This window comes from Colossoma macropomum, unplaced genomic scaffold, assembly GCF_904425465.1.
Source record: "Colossoma macropomum unplaced genomic scaffold, Colossoma_macropomum, whole genome shotgun sequence".
NCBI classification, from domain to species: domain Eukaryota; kingdom Metazoa; phylum Chordata; class Actinopteri; order Characiformes; family Serrasalmidae; genus Colossoma; species Colossoma macropomum.
Window position 1 is genome coordinate 23,080,352 of NW_023494809.1, and position 20,536 is coordinate 23,100,887.

The following is a 20,536-nucleotide window of genomic DNA, read 5'->3' on the forward strand; positions in this document are numbered from 1 at the left end:
TTCATTCCTTATGTGACGTTCATTCCTTATTCCTTAGGTAAATAATCAACAAAGTCTGGAGTCTGTCAGAGAAGAAAATGGCAGGCGCGCAACTTATGAAGAGTGCAGTTTATAGACCTATTTCGCATTACTTCTATTATACTCCTAATGCATCTGCACTAAAGCACAGTAATGCAATTCCAGATATCATTGACCTTTATATCAGGGGTGAATGCTTTGCAGCGTCAGTCGGACCGCACAACAGCAGCCTGACCAGCGCCGCATAACGTGATTCTTAGTTTCCTCCTACTTTAACCCTGTGTTACCTCGCGTCCCGTTAGTGATGCATTCAGAGACTTTGTCCTTATTCACTTTAACTTGGTAAGATCTGACTCTAGATTAGTTGGGCCGCATTAAGCATAGTAAAATGGATCACTACTTATTAAATAGTACAATATTTCATGATACTTACCTTAATATTTCCTTTTTCTGAGGTTTAATAAGGTGGAATAGACAGAATGCACCAGCAGTGCCACAAAAAAAACACAAAGAAATCCATACAATAATTTTCACTCAACATTTCACAAATTCTGCACTAAATCCAGTTAAAACACTCACTATGTTCTCTTTGTAATGAAGCATGCAGTTGTTCAGCGTTCTTTAAATACTGCTAATATCCATGATGTACTCAGAAAAGTGTACTGTGATGTAATTTATGATGATGATAAAATATTATCATATCACCCACCCCTGGTTCTGGTTCTAAAATCTGTTCACATTCAGAGCTGTCAAAAAGCACTTTATACTATGCGCTTAAAGAAGGATGGTTCTTCAAGTGTTCTTTAGTAAGGACAGTGGTTCTGTATAGAACCAGGAACACTCAAGCCATGCATGCTTCATGGCTTCTGTGCATAGTGAAATGTCTCATCAGATTGATGGAGAATGTGTATGGTTCTATATAGCACAAAAAAGGGGTCTTCTGTTGCTCCAAGATTGACATAATAACAGTAGCAGAACTCTTTTTGGTGCTGTATAGAACCATTTTCAAGAAGGTTTTTATATAAAACCATGTACAACATATTCTCCATCAACCTGAAAAACCATTTCACTATGCAAAAAACCATTTAGGCATGGAAGTGTTTCTTTGAGTGCTCATGGTTCTATATAAAACCATTGTCTTTACAAAAGAACCCTTGAAGAACCATCTTTTTAAGAGTGTAGGAGTGAACAATATGACAATATTCATTGTTACTGTGATAAATTATGTTACAGTAAGCTTTTCTGAGCATATCATGGATATTATCAGTAAGTAAAGAACTCTGTGTTCTGTGTGGAACAACTCTCTGTTTTTGGTTAGTTCTGTTTAACTGGATTTAGTGTAGGGTGTGAAATGTTGAACTAAATCATTGCATTCACAGTTTTTATTGCCACTACTATTTTTTAATTGACATTAAGCACTACTGTTTCTTTTCTCTGTTCCAACTTTTTAATTGTCATTATGCATATTGTGTGTCATGAAAAGTGTATTTCATATATTTTGTTGCCTTTTGTAAAAGCATTAAGCTGCTCGAGGCTGTGCGTTACAGTGATTTTACTCTTTTTCACATCCCAGTTAACAACAGCTCTTAACCAAGGTAAACTCACTGGAACACCAGCCTGCAGTGGCTTATTGCTTTAATAAAATAGATTTCTTGATGCCTTTATTGTAGGATTGACTGTAATAGTTTCTGAATGTGCATGTACACAAATTAAAGATGCTATTCACACCTTCTGATTTTTGAGTACGCCACTACACATCAGCAGGTGGGGAAAACTAATATGAACAAATACTATCACTGTCACCTTCCTATCCCAAAACGACCACCTAACATCAAGAGGAAAGGCTCAGCTAGTTTAGAGACACTCGCTGATACAGCATTTGTCACAGTACAGAAGGAAAATGCATATCTGATACATGTTGACTTTAAAGGCCCAATTTTTCTTGTATTTTTATTCCTTCAGGTCCACTTATAACATTTACGTGCTTTTATATATTAAAAATGCTCATAATTTTGTTTTAGATTTTTCATTTTTTGACCATTTCCAACCTCTTTTCATCCCTTAGAATTAAACAGGCTGTTTTTGTTACTGTTCCTTTAAGACTGATATAAAATAATCTGGTTGGCTGCCCTGTATTTCAAAAGTACTCAGAGCTGAAACACTCCTTATGACTTCCATATGAATGGGCGGGGCTAAACTGCTGTAGACTGAATAGATGGATATATGTGATTGAGTTGGTTTTTGTGTTTTTCTAGCTGTTTTTCCTGCACACTTTTCATATTTGGGCTGTATGGACTTCGTAATGAATGGTATGCTCTAAAACCTGAACAGTGCTTTTTTACGTACTACCTCTGCAAAGCAATGAAGGAAATTTGCTTTTCCATGAAATGGGCCCTTTAAAATAGAAGAGTTGAGTAACAGGCAGAAGTAGCCGCTTTTAAAGGGTTAATGAAGAACTCCTGCCACTCCTCAGTTCCCCCCTCTCTGAAACGAGCAGATCATGGAACTGGTGTTATTTGTCTCCGCTTCTAAATGATCTCCTCTGGGTTGACATTTAATTTGAGCGCGAGTGATCACAAAGGTACAATGGAAATGAGGTGTATAATAACAGCCTAACACAAACGGCGTAGCTCCTCTGCCGCCACGCTCGCATATCTAATGAGTAATAAAAGCTGCTTTCCTTTTAATGTTTCATGAGGAGGCTACACCGGCCCTCTTTCAGTTCACACGCGCTCACACCTCGCTCTTTTTTTTTTTGGTCCATTCATTTATTTATTTATTTAAAACCCTCCTGTTTTCAGACACGGTTAACGTCAATCTCAGTGCAGTGGCGCGCATCAGATGTCAGGTTTGCGAGATTATGCTACAATGAACCTGTTAAATACACTCAGGAAGGTGTGGAACGTAATATATTATGCATGCACGAAATGTACAAACACAATGGAATTATGCACTACTGATATGATACACTTCTCTCAAGAGCCTTTTTTGATGCACTCTGAAATATTTTAACTGTTGTTTTCCTTCCCCCCCACTCTTTTTTTAAGACTCATGCTGGATTCACGGACATGCGCCATTCGCCACACACAGCGTCGGCCCACACACGCACACATTGCCCTCTGGAATGCTAGTTTTTTTAGGTTACCTTAAAGTTATTTCTGATTAAACGGAGACATTTATTTATTTATAAGTCATGTAGGGCTACTTAAAGATTCTTGCCTGCCATTTTAAGCGGATTCCGACTCTTTGGGGCTAAGAAATGAGGTCTAGCGTATATATAATGCGCAATGGCTAATCCACTCCGAATGGTAGCATTTGCCCTTGCCTGCAGAAGCGCATGCCTCTGCTGCTTAGGTTCAGCGTTGAAGGCATCAGCTCCAGACAGATGGCCAATACAAAAACATTTAAGCCCGGTTCCGATTGATCCTGACCGTGTTTGCATTGGCCACAAAAGCAATCGTTCTCCGAATATAGCTTTGAATGGGTGGCCGCAACGCAGGAATCAGTGCAAACTGCAGACGCTCGGCGCACGGTGGGCTATTGGATGACAGGTTAGCCTTTAATGAAGGAGAAAGCGAGGTAATTAAATCTGGATGTGCTTTCGTGTGGCCCCTGGGCTGGCCAACCGGCCACCCCCTCCTTTCAGGCACAGGGTGGGGGGGGAGAGGAATGGTCCAGCGTGAAGTTGCCCCATGCTCCGTCATTTGAGACTGTTCTTCATGAGTGCAGGGTGAAGGGCAAAGAGCTATCTTAACTCCATCAATCCTGCGGACAGTTACAAATGACCTTTCACTTTCCATAAGACGCCCTATATGGCGAACGGGAGGGGACACATTTTTCTGTGTTTAGACGATTTTTAGCTGTCATGGTCGGAAACCGGGGCGAAATCCACGGAAACGCTTCATTCCCTCCGCGTGCCGCTTGAAACTAATATCTCATTTAAAGAAACCGACTCGATTTGGCAAAGCCTGAGATTGAAGATGTTACCGAGAGAAGAGATGAACTCCCAGCATATAAAGAGGCTGATTATGGTATGCGGCTGCGAGCGAGAAACTCAAACAATAGCAGATCCCTTCAGTAACAATACATAACCTAGGCAGCCTCCTACGCCGCACTGTTGCCTCTCAAGGACACCAGCCGGCGCGGCTATAATTGCATTTATTGTGCTCATTAAATTATCATGAATTGTATAATTTGTAAAAACGGGAATTATACAAGAAGCAGAAATTTCAAAAGTAATATTCATTTTAAAGAATGTTATGTTGTATGGATTGACTGGTTCCATGAAATAATAAACGTGGCTCTTGTCCTTGGGTTTTTGTTGTTTACAGATACACAAGAGAGAAAACAAGCTGTCTGTGGCCCAGAAGCAATTACAGGAGGCCAAAAAACAGCTCGCTGACTGTAAAGAAGAGGCAAGTGCTGCAGTGATGTTGTCTGTGCATTCATACATGCCTGAATAAAATCTGTCTAAAATATTACCCTGAGCTCTCTCTCTTAAAGACAGCGATGTGCTAGAAACATGAGCTAGTCAGCTTGTTCTTTTTCTTTTATTGATGGCATTTATTAGGCAGGGTATTATCTGCATGGACATTTGTCATGATCTCCCACTCTCTTAAAACATGTTGTGGTCATCCTCAGCTCATTGCACTGCTGTTTCTTTACACTGCATGTCAAAAGTTTGGAATCACTGTTTTCAGTAGTATGAAATCAGTTTGTTGCAGATACGGTGCAAAAGTTCACCCCTCATTTATTTAATTCTCAGTCAAAACTGTCTAAAAGTACAAGTTACTAGTTTTTCAGGAGATATTTCTCTTGATATTGAATATAAGATAATTCAGTTGTCAAAGGAAGGGAAAAGTTAAAGGCAAATAAGTGAAACAAACAGGAGCTTCAGAAAATAATCAGAAGCTATGGAGAAAAAGGGACTCCTAACAACCATGCAAGACTTGGTAGACCACCAAAACTGTCCTCATCAGATTAACTGTGAGAAGACAACTCAACGCTATGAGTCTGAAAGGATGTGTAGTTGTCAAAAAGCTGTATAAAAAAAGGAAATAGGAAGGAAAAGGAAACAGAACTGAACAATGGCCTGACCAACCCAGAGTCCAGACAGCATCATTGAATGTATTACTTTGGATTACTTGGATCATGAGAAGCAGGAAATGCAACCAGCTTCTAAGACTGAACTTTGGAGGTGTGGAAAAACATCCTTGCAGATTTCTTTAAAAAAAACTAAAAGCAAGACTCCTGAAAAGAATGGAAGCTGTAATAAATGCAAAATGTGAACACACTGAAAAAAATATATTTAGTTGTTGAGGCTTCTGAGTAATTTTCTGTAAAATATGTGTTCTTATATAACTTCTTGTTGTTTCCACAAAGCTTGAAACATTGAATAAAACATCTTTTGGTGTCTAGTTTAGAATAATGTATCGGTTATGATGGAATTAAATGACAAAAATTTGGCAAGTGTCTCTAAACCTTTGAACAGTAGTGTATAATCAGCCATGAGTTCTAAAGTGTGTGTGGGTGTGTGTAGTGTCTCCAGAAGCAGAAGGAGCTGGAGAAGCTGCAGGAGGAGAATGCAGAGCTGGTAGTCCAGTTGAAGGAGCACTCTCAGGAGCTCCACAGGCAGAGCAGTGAGAAGAGGAAAGTGGAGCTGGAGCTCGCTGTAATCACTGAAAAACACAGAACCAACCAACAAGAGGTGCACTCTCATTTGCTGAAGTATTGAGTAGCGCTTTACTTTAACCCAGCTACATAACAGTGACATAACTATGCCATAAACATGGCATGGCAGATGTCGTATGCAGTCATGAGTTGATATGACAGATTATGCCCAGCAATATAATGTCATGTTACCTATAATTGTCAGTTGGCACAGGTGTCATAATATATGATGTAATGATGGATAACTGGTATACACAGCAAAAATTAGCACGTGATAATATTATTTGCTGCCTTTTACTCTTAAAAACAAAGGTGCCAGAAGGGTTCCTTGGAATGGTGCTATAGAAGAAGCACTTTTGATTCTGCTACAGAACCTTTCAATGGACTGTTTCATTTTTGTAATTGAGATGTGATAATGTTAAGATCCTATACAGATTCCTGGATGGTTCTAGCAAACTTCCTTTAATTTGTATAGAACCAAATAAATACATCATGCGGATGTTCTTTAAGCTTTAGAAAGATTTTTTGAGTGTCTACATAACACATTCATAACATCTTACATAAACACTTTATAACATGTTAATGAATGCTTAAATCAAAGTATACATGTTTTATTGATATTAATATGGACTACTATGTCATTTATTTCAAAGAAGTCTTTATTTTTCATTTTGAAAAAATATTTTATATTCAGTAAAACTCATTTCTGGACAGCCAAAATAAAAATGTCAAAGCACTAAACGACCAAAGGGATAAAGCAAGGTCATTTTTATTTTAGCTGTCCAGAAATTAGTTGTTTTACTGAAAATAATAGTTTTTCAAAAAAAAAAAGTGGACTTTTGTGGACAAATTGGTTCTTTAAAGCCATTCAGAGTAGTTTGATGTAAAACACTTTATTGTAAATGATGAGAGTCTGAAGTGTATTATGAGAGTTTTGAAAGTTTGGCCTAAAATGGATTTTTAAAAACTATTCATGGTGGGGAGCTACATACAGGGCATAAGGAAAAATTAGTACCACAAAAAAATAATTTTTCAGGTTTACTGCTACTTTACCATGATCAACGAAATATATATATAAACTCAGAAGAGCATGTAGATTCACTACTGTATAATAAATAAAATGGCTATATTTGTATTGTAGACATCATGACCCCTGGTTCCTATCACCATTTTCTCTAAAATGCTTATGTTTCATATCAAACCACTCTGAATGACTTTATATCTGAACAATTGAATTATGCAAAAATTTTAAGCCATCAAATGTAAAGGACCAAAAAAGAGCCCTTTTCACACCTTCAGTTTAAAAACTACTGCAGTGTAGGATGTGGATGTGATGTTTTGATATTAGCTTTTGGTGATATCCAGGTGGCTGGCCAGGATCAGGTGATTCTCCAGCTGAAAACGGAGCTCAGAGTCTCTGAGGAGAAGCTTCAGGGAGCACAGAAGGAGGTGAGAGGAGAGAGAACGATGCTTAATTAGGCTAATATATGAGTAGGTGTAGCGTGACCAAAAGTGGAGTTGCAGAATTTTTCAGACTGTGTTGCTGTTCAGTGTGTAGGTGAGTGTGTACATCTAGACTGTTAGGACTGCTTTTAGGTGTTCATATGAGGTGCTGAGTGGGTCTAAGGGGGTGTTTAGAGAAGGAGGTAGGTGTCCTCCCTGACCCTCCTGCAGCCATTGCCACCCATCTGTTTACCGACTCATGAAAAATGCATGAGTGTGTGTTTGGAAGCAGCAGAATAATTTTCAATATTTAGCCAGGCTATGAATACAGATGATGTTGAACTTTGGTGTATTGCGGCACTGTGTGCGTGTGTAGCTGGTGCTGCAGGAGGCTGAGGTCAGCAGGCTTAATGAGAGGGTAAGGAGGCAGCAGGAGCAGTTACAGGAGCTGAGCGAGACGTGTCGCCAAGGAGACGCCCAACTGGACCTGAAAGAGCGGGACAGGCAGCAGCTACAGAGTCAACTGCAGCTCACCCAGCAACAGGTTGACAGCACCTGTCTGACAAACACACACACCAGACACGTTATCTAAAGTCAACTGCACCTCAACTATAGACCAGCCCAGAGGTGTTCAACTCCAGCCCTGGCAGACTGAAGCACTGTAGTTTAGTTTTGTGCTTTTTTTCCTCATCAAATAGTTATCAAGCATTTTGTGAGTTTGTGATTTACATTACTCTTCAAAACTTTGGAATCACCTGTTTTCAGTGTTGTTAAATGATTCAAATAATAAATTACACAATAAGACGCAAGATAATGACGCTGGTGTGCTGTGGTCATAAGTATCATCGTAGATCAGCGCATCAGTGTCAGTATCTGATGGTATAGCACAACCTCAAGTTTACTATTGTGATTATACCACAAACTTTACTGCAGCTTCGTTGTTTTTTAGACAATTTAGACAATTTTTTTGAGGTAATTATGTCACAAAAACTGATTACACTGCAAAAATTAGTGTCTTTTCAAGTAAAATTATCTTCTCTAAATCTAAATCTAGTCGATAAATCCAATGTTTCTCCTGTTGAGATTGTTATTTATTTTAAGATTATTTAGCTTATTTCCTTATTTTTACCTGTTATAAGCAAAATTATCTGCCAGTACAGTGAGATTATTTAACTTAATAAAATTACTTAAAACAGGGAAAAAAATTCTAGTGCACAAGAATCTCAAAATAATACATTTTAGATATTTCAACTAGAATTAAGATAATTTCACTTGACAAGATACAGTTTTTTGCAGTGTAGCAAGGAAGTTGAATGCTGCTGCATATAAAGATTTCAAAATCAGAGCTCAGACACGTCAGGATGTCTACACTGGAAAATCCAGTTTGCTCATCAAGACAAAACATGGACTACAAATCATAAACTTTAAATATATCAGCTTGAGGGAAATAACTCTATATTTCACATGAGCGTAACACATTTAAAAGCAGTATCAGAAGCTCACAGCCAGTTAAAAACATGACAGTAACTGAAACTTCCAGCAGGCCCGCAGTGTCCTCCAAAAATTGAGGAAGGGTGATTCAGCTCATTTTTCTCCACCTCATGGATTAGTTTGTCTGCATCTGTTTTTGACTAGTTTAACTGGGTTTTATGAAAGACAGTGGATTAACTGCAGTATTTAAAGCAGAACATACACTCTCAGAAAAAAGGTACTGTACTATCACTGGGGCGGTCCTCCTGTAACTGGTACCCTCGAGGGTAAGTCTTCAGTACCTTTAGTTAGGGAACATAATTGTACCATAATCCATTACAGTTCTGTACTAAGTTGTATTGACTCCACACACCCCGTCTTGTCTCCAGACATTTTATTTCATTGTTCTGTTTCAAAACGTTAGCTGATGAAAATGTACAAATACATACCTTTCACCTGGGAAAAATGATTTAAGGTACATAATTGGACCATTGTTGGACCATTGATGGTACATTTATTTGAACCTTGATGAATGAAGGAGGTACCTGTACAATACCTTATTTTGTAGATGCACCTTGACTTACATGTTATAAACATGTATACCTTTATTGCATAGATATTAAAAAAATACTGCATGTGGTATTTTCAAAACAAAGTCTGATAAAGATTTGATCAGCCTTTTTGAAATGCAAGTTACTCTGGATATCAATTCTACTTAAACTTCATTCTCAGTATTATATACATTTCTTTGCCATTTTAGAATCAATTACAGCTCTTTAAATTCAAAATTCATCTTTTCTCTTAATCTTCTGTCGATACTGAATGTTGGTGAGAGTGTGTGAATCTGCTTTAAAAGAAAGGGCCTCGTTCACCAGTCGTTCTTAAAGAGAAATTTCTTCTTAAAACCCAATTACGTGGTTTTCATAAAGATTCTGGCGTTCACCAGTGTTTTCTTATTTGGGATTTGTTCTTAGTGAAAAACAGAATCTGCACACACTCAAGAGCACGAAGTTGAGAACAATTCTGTGGTAAGAACACATCATAAATCTGACGTTGACTTTTTCTGAGGAACTTTCTCAAGAACACATTTAAGAAAAAAACTTATTGGTTAAGTATCTATAACTAGATATTGGTGAATGAAGCCCAGTGATTTCTGGCGTATGTTGTGCTGGCACTGGTCTAGACTCTGAAAGGAAAATGCTTTATGATTTCCAATTCACGTTGGCTTTTGAGCTGTTATAGACGTGCTGGAACCGTGATGGGTCGGGATAAGTTAAGGGGTTAATGATTTGAAACGGTGAAGTTGCACAGTACTAACATGATGTTACATACACTTTATACATTTATCTGCCCCAGTATTGTACTGTATATTGTTGAAAACAGTGATTCCGAGCTTTTGAAGTGTAGTGTGTCTAGCTGAATATGCATTTATCCATACATACACAAACCTAAGCTCTTTCTAATATTTCCCAAATCCTCACTACAAAGTCCACCAGACACTGATCTGTTACAGTGTATCTACATTGTAATGTCTAACTACCCGAAAAGTAGCACCAGATCCATAATAAGCTTCATTTCCATCTTCTAGCTGAAGCATCAGACTGAGCGGAGGGAGCGGACAGAGGGAGAACTGACCACTTCTCGGCAGGGTCATGCTGCTGATACAGAACGCTGGAGCCACAGGAACCTGCTGCTTCAGAAGCAGCTCCAGCAGGTCCAGGAGCAGAGCGCTCAGCACAGCCTCATTCTTCTCGAGCTCAGAGACAACCTCGACCAGTCCCGGCATGCACTGCAGCTAAGCCAAGAGAAGGTATGCTCCTTTGATTTACCATAAACATTCAACATGAATATGTTGCAACACTGATAACCTTAGAAACCTCAGTTATCAACAGCAATAACAACAGAATGGTGTCATTTAATAATAGATCATTCTCACTTGTAGCTCATTGAAACAGATGGAGAAAGTTTTGATTTTAATTGGATCTAATTTTGACTGTAAATGTAATTAATTGCACAAGTACTTGAAAGTGACATACATAGGCACTTCATTACATATGCATCAGCATACCTGACTATTTATGCATAGCTTATGTCAGTATTCTCATGATATGATTTTTAAGAAGAAAATGACATAAGGTGCCTTAAACTAAAGTGACGGGTTTGTTCTATGTTATGAAGCATCATTCCCAGGTGATGCAACTTAGACAGAGGCCTAGTTAAGAACTACATGTCATCATTAGTTCATTGAAAGATTTTGATCCCCTCAAACTAGCCAGTTTGAAGAACTGATAAATGAAAAATAAATTAACTAAGTCTTAATTCTACCCTTACCATTAATTACGTTTTTATTAAGTATTGTGTTTAAATATCATCGCTGTCCAAAGAAAAACAAGTATCTTCAAAATAGTAGCTGTTTAGGAGAGGGTAAAACTTTTATTACTTTCAAGGTAAGTTAGTGTAGAGAGATTTTACTTTGGAGCAGTTCTGGAGCCTTTAGTTTGGTCCATTCATCATGAAATTTTCACACAGTGTAAAGAACAGCTGCCATGTTTAAATGATGTAGAAAAGTAAAAATTAGAAAAAATTGAGGCTTGTTTTTTCTTTGGACAGCGACAGCGACGATGTTATTCAGCGCTTATGTGTGTCTCATGTAGTCCCTATGTAGACAGCGTTCAGATAGTTATTTATGTAATTAACTGTATTTATGTTCAATTTACTTAAGCTGTTCATAAATACTTAAATGTTGCTTTAAAACATTATTCAGTGCTTATGCATGTGTAAGTCCTTCTGTTGGTAGCTTTCTGATAAAGTGTTACCTAATTACATATGTAATTATATAATTGCTTATGAATAGTATATGGCAGCAACAAACTTTTTCTAAGTGTTAAAGGGAAACTCCTCCAGTTTTTAAAAAAATTCTGCGGTATTATATACTAAAACGTGTAGTTAATCCATCTATTTTAATTTATTCGTGCAGGGTGTTGTGAGACAAAATAGTCCCCAAAGAAAACCTAGTTTTAAGATTTTCCCCAATTTTATCATTGTTATCAACATATTAAGCTCAGAAGGCACATGTACTTTCACTGGTGGTTTCAGATAGTAAATAAAATGACTATATTTGTGTTGTAGACATGGTGACCCCTGGTTCCTATCACCACCACTGTAAGGAAATCTGAGTCTGTAACTTTCTCTGCAATTAGCCACTTTATGTAAAGCCACTCTGAATGACTTTGCATCAAGGGAATTATGCAAGAATTTTGAAAAATCTGTGGAATTCCCCTTAAATAATGAACAAGTAAGTAAGAGTTCATTTAGAAATCAGTTTGTTGAGCTTTGTTAAAATAATGTATTTCCTCTCACTGCTCAGCTGTTGGCATTGTGCAGGTGTTTGGACTGCTGGGCGACTTTCTGACACTTTTCAGGTTGGCTTTAACTTCATGCTTAATAGTTTTGCACAGGCTGCATGCAGCTGGACGCTTTTAACCTACTTTGTTTTGGGAACAAGGGTGCTGCTGTTTGTTCAGGACACAACCTTGAAGCTGTATTTAGGGCAGTTTGGGGAAACTCTTTGGCTTTAATAGATGATGCTGGCGAAGGAGAAATGCTTAATTTGTTTTCAGAGATGGCAGCTCTTCCTGTCTGCAGATCACTGCTGCTCAGGGTGGGACGTTGGCATGCAGAGAAACCCTCATTATGCCGCGCAAAGCAGCACCATGTGATGGGCACAAACAGCACAAAGATAAAAAAGGCCAGCAAATTTGACATAGCAGCCCCAAGGTCAGCCAGTTGGCCCTCTTGTTAATAAGCCAATGGAAAATGCCATTTTAATCACAGGTTCTTTATTACAGTCACAAGAGGAGCATATCAAAGTCATTACACACTTTCTAAGTCATTTATCAAAGGGAAGGAAAGAAAAAAACCTCTTTAAAGCCATGAAAACATTTCACTGATAATGCTATAATGGCATCAGCTCGTGAGGTCATGAAAACAGGGCTTTCACTGAAGCTGGCTGGAATGTAAAATTGTCGAAATGAAATTAGAAGCAAAATAAGATTGTTGAATGTTTGATCACGATGATTGTGTTTGACTCAAATATGCTTTAATTGCGTTCATTTGTGTACTCTGGCTTTTTGACATTAATTTCAGACGAGGAACTCGACATGGTACATGTCAAAAACTCTCACAGCTCGAAAATTTGGAACGAATGTTTTCATTAAAGGGGCACTCCAGCCAAAATGAAGAATTTAACCATTGCTACATCTGTTGTAAACATGTCTACTGTCCTCCTGCCGCAGTAGTGCAGTAGTCTTTTGAGTGAGAAAGACTAGTAAACCCCCTTCTGATCATATTTTTGAAAAACTACAGCTCCTTTTGGGTGAATGTTTGGGGTCGGGCTGCTTTTTTTATTGTTGCTTATTGCAGTGATATAACTGCAGTCTTCAAATCATCATTGCAGTGGAGAGAATGGATTACTCAAATGACACAAATGACAGAGGAGGAAGACAACAAGCTAAAGGCTAAAGTTGGCAGGGTAGCTACCTGACAACTAGATACTTTCCATTAGTTTGGCTCTTTTTCTCTGGCTGAAAGGGTGAAGACTTGTCTCTGGCATTCATTTTGTGTTAAAGCTATAATCACTGTTTACTGTCTTGATCGTCAACTGAGGTAAGAGTTATGCTAATGCTGCCTTGGATGTATTTGTTAGCCTGAAGATCGGTAACTAGGCTAGAAGCCAGGATTGCTTGTCACTATAACATGATAAATATCATATTCAGCCCTTGTTTTAGGCCAAAATACCCCTTTAAATATAAACCAATTTTGTTGCAGATACATATACAAAATGATTATATAGTGTGATGTTAGTGCTCTACCACTCCACAGTTTGAAGTAATTTGTAGAAAGCTGTAGAAAAGAAAGAAATTTAAATCATAAAACATAAATTACGCTGTAGGTGAGAGGCAGCCAACCATCCACTTAGACGTTTACTTTCCTTTAGAGTTTAGCACTGACTTGCATCTAACGTTCTGGCTCCCTTAGCTAACACTAATGCATCTGATCCAGCCGGTCATTTAGCCGAAGCAGATTTTTCAGACTAGTTGGATCCACACTCTGCAGGAAGGTAGACCTCCAAGACCAGGGTTGTTGACCACTGATGTAGATGATCAGCCAAAAAGCACACATTGAACTGAATTGAAAGCGAGAGCAAGAAATGTCCAAACTGGGCTTCCTTACTTTACAACATCAAGAATTACCACATAACATTACTATCCAGAATGCCTTGTATTTGCAAAGCAATGACAAAACCTTAAGATACATGGTTCAGAAATGACTTCTTCTATTCCCAAAACACTTAAAAATAATAATTTTGGCCTTTCTATGGTAAAGTTAAGGAAAATTGTTCATAATTTTGCAGCAGAATTTCATTCTAAGTCATTTTGGACCATTTTTATGCGTACTGGTTTGTTTAGATAACAGAATATGAGGAACTGTTGAAGGAGCATGATGGTCAGATGAGCCTCGTGAAGCAGCAGCTGGAGGAGGTTCAGGAAGAGCTGAGAGAGAGCAGGACGTCTGCCCAGAGCCACCAGTCCACAGCCGACATCTTCAAACAGAAATACATGGCAGCCATGGAGAAAGTTCAGCAGCTGCAGGCCCAGAGCCAGAGAATGGAGGAAGATGCACAGCTTTCTAAGAAGCAGGTAGGTGTTTTTATATCGGTAATAGATTTATTGTGGATTGGTGTTCATGTACTATATTATCACCATTCTCGATGCTACATATTTCTGCTTGATTAAATTAAGATGTAAACAAAGACATTCAGAGTGGTTTAATCTAAAATGCTCCATTCTAAAAACAATCTCACAGAAACATCTACTTGAAATGGTTTTAAATATGTTGCCTGATGTCTGAGACATTTTTTTTTCAGTAGTTTTGAGAAAAGCTTTTGACCTAAAATGATTTTTTTGAAAATCCATTAATGGCAGAATGGTACATGCAGGGTGTTGTAAGGCAAACTAGTACCCAAAATTGTATTTTTTCTGATGTACCACTATTTTATCAACAGCATGACATATAAATTCATGTGTAGCTTCACTAGTGGTTTTTAATAGTAAATGAAATGGCTATATTTGCGTTGTGGACAGACCCCTACTTCAAAACACTTTGAGTGACTTTGTCTACATCTCAACGATTGAATTATATAGAAATTTGGGAAGAATTAGCATATATTCAAGTTTGTCTTTCCTGCTTCTATAAGGTTCTTATTGTCTTATAAGGTTCTTATTGTTCCAACAATAGTATGTTCTTGCGTCCATGACTCAGGCTGAGGAGGCCCAAGCAGAGGTTAGCAGTTTGAGAAATGAAATGTCCAGTCTGGAGTGTCGCTACAAGAAGAAAGCCAGCCAAATGGAGCACTGGGAAGAGGCAGTGGAGCAGCTAATGGAGGAGCTTCAGGCCGCCCTGGACAGCCTGAGGACTCGAGAAGAGAGAAGCCTCTGGTGCGAAGAGGAGATGCAGAGATTAAGAGTGGAAGTGGACAGTCAGCAAAAGCAGGCCAGTTTTTCCAACACCTGAAAGTATTCCCTTGAGCTCAGTGCCTTTCACTGTGTAATACAAGTCCTCAGTTATTGCCCTGATCACTGCTCTGCTTTTCTTGCTGTCCTTTTGGGACAGATTTTAAACAGTGAGGAATTTTTCATAAATGTCTTTTTTTGATTAATTTGGTATTCCTGTCAATATTTCAAATCTTCAGCCTAGGCTATTCAGGACATACCCGAAAATATCCTCAAGCATTACTCACACCATATGATGGCTATGCAATTTTGTGTCTGTATCAAGATTCATTAATATCAGTTAGCCAGTGTAATTCTGCACAAGGCAGAGGTTCAAAAAAAAGGAGAAAAAAAAGAAATAAATGAAGCACCACCAGTGTCACTTTTGTTTTGCATCTTTTTGAAGATATTTACCATGTCTGGCAACAAATTAATCATTTTTTATTACAGAGAAATTTAATTTGTATGAACTTAACTGCTGCCTACAAGGTCAGACCGGCGGAATGTAATTTTAATCAAATAAAATTTTATTTGTGTGTTATAAAAGAGTTACCGATTTGAAGAATGACAGTATTTTATTCTTTATTACATTCTGTAATGAGTTTGATTCTCTCGCTGCTGTTGAGGGATAAGTATCTCAGTGACTCAAAGCCTGAGTGAGTCTCAGCCCACAGATTTGTGCCTGCTTTTCTTTGCCTTTGCACTGTAGGGCCTGTTTTCATCTTTGTTTCACTTGCAGAGTTTGCTAATTTATACTTTTACAGCTAGATGTTGTTTGTACAGGTTTCCTTAACAGAACTTGCATATCAAAATAACTTAACAATATATGTAGTATAATAATGTCTGTAGTAACTCAAAGTACTTTTACTTTTGATAATTAAGTACATTAGAAACAAGCCATTTTATAATTTTGTGCTCAAGTAGAAATATTTTTTTAAGTACTGTTTTTTTACCAAGGGTACTTCTACTTTCGGAACTTCACAAGTTCCATTACTTGTGAATGACGCTTTATAACAATGTCATAAAAAGAATAAATGTCCATCCTTTTAGTTTAAGCCCCTCATATCAACACAGTCATTAATTTTATAAAACCATAAATCTAAAGACATCTGGCAAATACTGGCATAAGCTATTTAAAAATATTGAAGCATTGCTTTATTAATGTTTTATTCAACGCTTATGCATGCGTTATAAAATTCCTATATTGCCTTCAAATAAAGTGTTACCCAGAGTTTGTGCTTGTGAAGTCAATCATTAACTGTATACAGTGGTCCACTTTCAACATATTAACAGATATATGTATTTTTTATCATTTTAACATTTATATATATATATATATATGTATGTATAAATATTTTCATCATGTATTACTGTTACAGATATGTGGTTATGAGGGGAAATGTCTCCAGCTGCAGACGGACTTCACATCTTACCAGGGTGACCACAGTTGTTCCAATGAGGCATATGAAGCCCTACAGAAGCAGCTCGATCTCTGCCAGAAGGTACTTCTTTGGCCTTTTGCCTTTAGCTTTTGGTCTTTTGCCTTTCGCTGCATTCCTCAGTAGCAGATGACCTTGTAAATCTTGTACTTCTTGAGTAAAGAAATAAAACAATGCAGAATGGCTGCTAGCTGTTTTTAAATCATGTGACCAAATATTCAAGTATTTTAAGGGGATATCTTTAGTGTGCTGTCAGTAGACAATGCTGACATGTTGGAACTGCGCAACCTTGTGTAAAAGAAATAGGACTGCAACAAATTATTTCCTTTCTTGATGAATCAGCCCATTATTATTTATGATTTTGATTAATCAATTAATCAGGAAAATAAAAAAAATGCATTTGTTAGCTTGTCATTATTTAACATTAATATTTGATATTTCATGTAAAGAATCAAAAGTACATGTGTAGAACAACGAACAACCAAATAGAGTTTTCAGTTTTCCAGCACTGGCACCTGGAACGGGTAATGGAGTATTTAGTGTGATACTTTTTTGAATATTTTCTTTTAGAAGCACAAAAGTGGGTGTGGCTTAAAGCAGAAATGATTGTGATTTGCAGAAGGTGAATATTTACTGGACAAAGCTGATTACAGACTAATCATTTAGTGCTGGTATCACTAACATGCATGCAGAATGCAGTTTAGACAGCCAGTCACCAGTCAGGATTTTGGAACAAGCATACCTATTGACCCACAGGTTCTCATAGTCAAGTCAAATCACATTTCATTTGTGTAGCACTTTTTACCACAGCCGTTGTCACAAAGCAGCTTTACTCTGTGTGTCAGCTTTACCTCTGGTGAAACTACAAATTTTTAACTAACTTTCAGTGATGATATTGTAAAGGGTTCATGATAACTTTACAGCGCATATTTAATATCGCAGAACACTGAATTACTGAACACTGGCACACATCTGCTCAGTAGTATTGAAGTAATTCGGCTAATACCATAAAAAGTATTTAATTTCGATACCTCGCCTTAATTCCTCACCCTGTATTGCTCCATCCCTGATCACACTTCATATTAAACACTCAAAGAGCTCTCCACTCAAGTGTTTAGATTATGTTAGCACTGTTAGCTAGCACTTATGACCACTATTTAAATCCATGGTTCTTTCCTTACTTATGTTCACCTACAGCACTGCACAAATAATTAAAGGCTTTAGTTAAATATATCGACAGAACATTTGAAGACGGCAGGATCCATGATAACATTTGCCATTATTCACTCAGGCTTTGATTTCCTGACAGAAACAAATTAGGGCCGGGATTAATTTCCAGCAAAAAAAAAACGTGCCAAGTCAATGCAATTGACTCCAATTAAAGCATGAAAGGACACTAAATATTCAAATGAGTGAAGCAGATGATTGGCAGACTGACACAGAATGGAGATGTGGAGCCGTGCCAAGTGAGAGCGCCAGCCATTCATGGGCACCTGACATGAAATAATAGCCTCTCATTCACCGCAGCCTAGCCACGAGCGCCAGACATGTGTTCCAGCATGAGAACATGCCCCCAGTGGCATGTTTTTTGTTGTCAGGTCGCATCAGTGGCCGTTGGCACGCGCTCAGCGTTTTGAATAATGGGGCCGCATTAAGACGCTTAAATTAACATGCATAATACATGCTAAGTGCGTTCAGGTTTACGCATAGACACGTTCTGTAACGGGCCGGATGGTTACATACATGAGTGTAATTAGGGTAATTAAATAATAATGGACACAAATGCAAATTCCAGATTGATAGTGGTGGGCACAGACTGTAGGGCCTATTTAGTATGCCATTTCCAAACACTGTAGCAGCACTTATGGTTCTCACTGCATGGCACTAGTTGTAAACACTATAACCACTCACTGCAGCATGAAGGACAAAGTTATAAAGACTGAGCTTCTAGCTACCAAAATCGCAGAATACAAGTGCACTCAACCACGCTAGGTTCCCTATAACCTCAAAAACGTCAAAGCAGCTCTTTTTTACATATTGTTGAATTAACTAGAAGCAAAATTCAATGAGAAATTATGTCAACGTGTATGTTCTAAACTTTGTCACTCAATAAATATCACATTTGTGTTTGTAAGTAGAAGAAGAAAAGTTTAATTATGACGAGTTCACTGAAGTTATTGTTGTGTGTTCAGTCTTGTTTTTGTCATTTTTTGTAAACTGAATGTGAGCGTAATTAATTGCACAACTACAAACTTATTTACTTATATAATTGCATTTTAAGGTTATTGTTGTATGCAGGTTTCTTTACATTTGACAACAAAACAAATGAAAAAAGGTCAGAAATGCAGACTCCTAACCTTTAATATGGAACGGAATTCATTCCGAATCTAACTACTAAGTGCTGTGGAAAAGTCAGAGACCACCCTTCACTGATTGAACTTCCAGTATAAAATGGCTATTAAGTACAAGTTATTCATTTTTCAGCTTTAGCAAAATAACAGAAAACATATTTAACAGAAATTTACACAGAAAAACTCATCAAATTTTTCAGTGTTTAGTGTGTCCATTCTTTACCTTTATTACAGCTTCTGTTCTAAGGAGACTTTTTGAAGAAATCTGCAGGAATGTTTTTCTACAGCTTCAGAGTTCAGTCTTAGAAGTTGGTTACATTTTCTGCTCATGATTCAAGTAATCCTCAACACTTTCAGTTATTCAGTCATCTTCACTTTATCTTTTAATAATTTTTGTTACTTAATTTTCCGCACATTTTTAAACTTCAGCTTCCCAATCTTACGCAGTTGGATTATCTTATATGCAATCTCTTCAGGCATAGCTACAGAAAAATAACCTTACACTTGACTGCTGTTTTGACTGAATTAATGAAGGATGGTCTTTGTAATTACATGTGATTGCACTATTGATATTTGCACAGACAGTACTTACCATTTTACAGTATGCTGCTCTCACTGTACATACAACCAACATTTGCATTTTCTTTGTAAATTTATGTATATTATATTTATACTTGCACATCATTTTTTTTTACTTCTTTACCATCCTCACTTACATGATTAAAGGGCTTTTTGCATCATAAAAGGGTTCTTCAACCTGATGGAGAATGTGCTGTAGATGGTTCTGTATAGAACCTTTTTGAAAATGGTTCTATGTAGTACCCAAAAGGATTCGTCTTTTGTTACAGTGTCAAGCTTGTAACAATAGAAGAACCCTTTTGGATGCTATATAGAACCATCAACAGCACATTTATGCACATTTTCCATCAATCTGAAGAACGCTTTAATCATGCAAAGAACCTTTTAATCATGCAAAGGTTCTTTGAGTGTTCATGGTTCTATACAAGACCAATTTTTACTAAAGAACCCTTGAAGAATAATCTTTTTTAAGACTGTAGGCCTAAATCTGCATGAAGATCATTTCAGGATGGTCATTCTACTCCTGTCCCTTTGCACTGCAGGCCCTGCAGCAGAGAGAGGAGGAGGTGGTACAAGTGAAGGCCGAGTTGCAGCACACGCTGCTGACTCTCCACAGCAGAAGTGAAGAGGTGCAGGAGGTCCGTGAGGAGGTGCAGAAGATGCTGGAAGAGAAGAAGCAAAGTGAGGAGGAAAACCAGGCCGTGAGAAACCAGCTCAGACTACTGGACCAACAGCTTCAGCAGCTTTTTGCACTCTATCCAGATACAGGTGAGATTGCCCACTGTTTCAGTGCTCATCAGTGGCCTATTTTGAAAGGCAATGTCAAGCAGATGGCTGTATTCCAGATGTTCATTCCATGATGGTTTCTGGATAGTTTCTATCCTCTAAATGCTCATCAGGACCTTAAATAGAGCTTTTACATGTGTTTGTGTAGGACTGGGGATGATATGTACCCATTAGCTCTACAGTAGGAGGACTGACATTAGAAGCGCCACACAAAAAATGTTTATAATGC

At 37.8% G+C, this 20,536-nt stretch overlaps 1 protein-coding gene across 4 annotated transcripts in view; it reads left to right on the forward strand.

Moving 5' to 3' along the window:
• The window catches only part of LOC118799218 (trichohyalin-like), a 182,888-nt gene that overhangs the window by 88,920 nt on the left and 73,432 nt on the right, over window positions 1-20,536 (forward strand). For all 4 annotated transcript variants that reach the window (XM_036558957.1, XM_036558959.1, XM_036558958.1 and 1 more), the window contains 9 exons: window positions 4,350-4,433; window positions 5,558-5,725; window positions 7,054-7,137; window positions 7,508-7,675; window positions 10,190-10,411; window positions 14,070-14,300; window positions 14,923-15,153; window positions 16,532-16,654; window positions 20,064-20,289. In XM_036558957.1, the coding sequence (XP_036414850.1) occupies window positions 4,350-4,433; window positions 5,558-5,725; window positions 7,054-7,137; window positions 7,508-7,675; window positions 10,190-10,411; window positions 14,070-14,300; window positions 14,923-15,153; window positions 16,532-16,654; window positions 20,064-20,289 (1,537 nt within the window). The remainder of the gene's footprint in view (window positions 1-4,349; window positions 4,434-5,557; window positions 5,726-7,053; window positions 7,138-7,507; window positions 7,676-10,189; window positions 10,412-14,069; window positions 14,301-14,922; window positions 15,154-16,531; window positions 16,655-20,063; window positions 20,290-20,536) is intronic.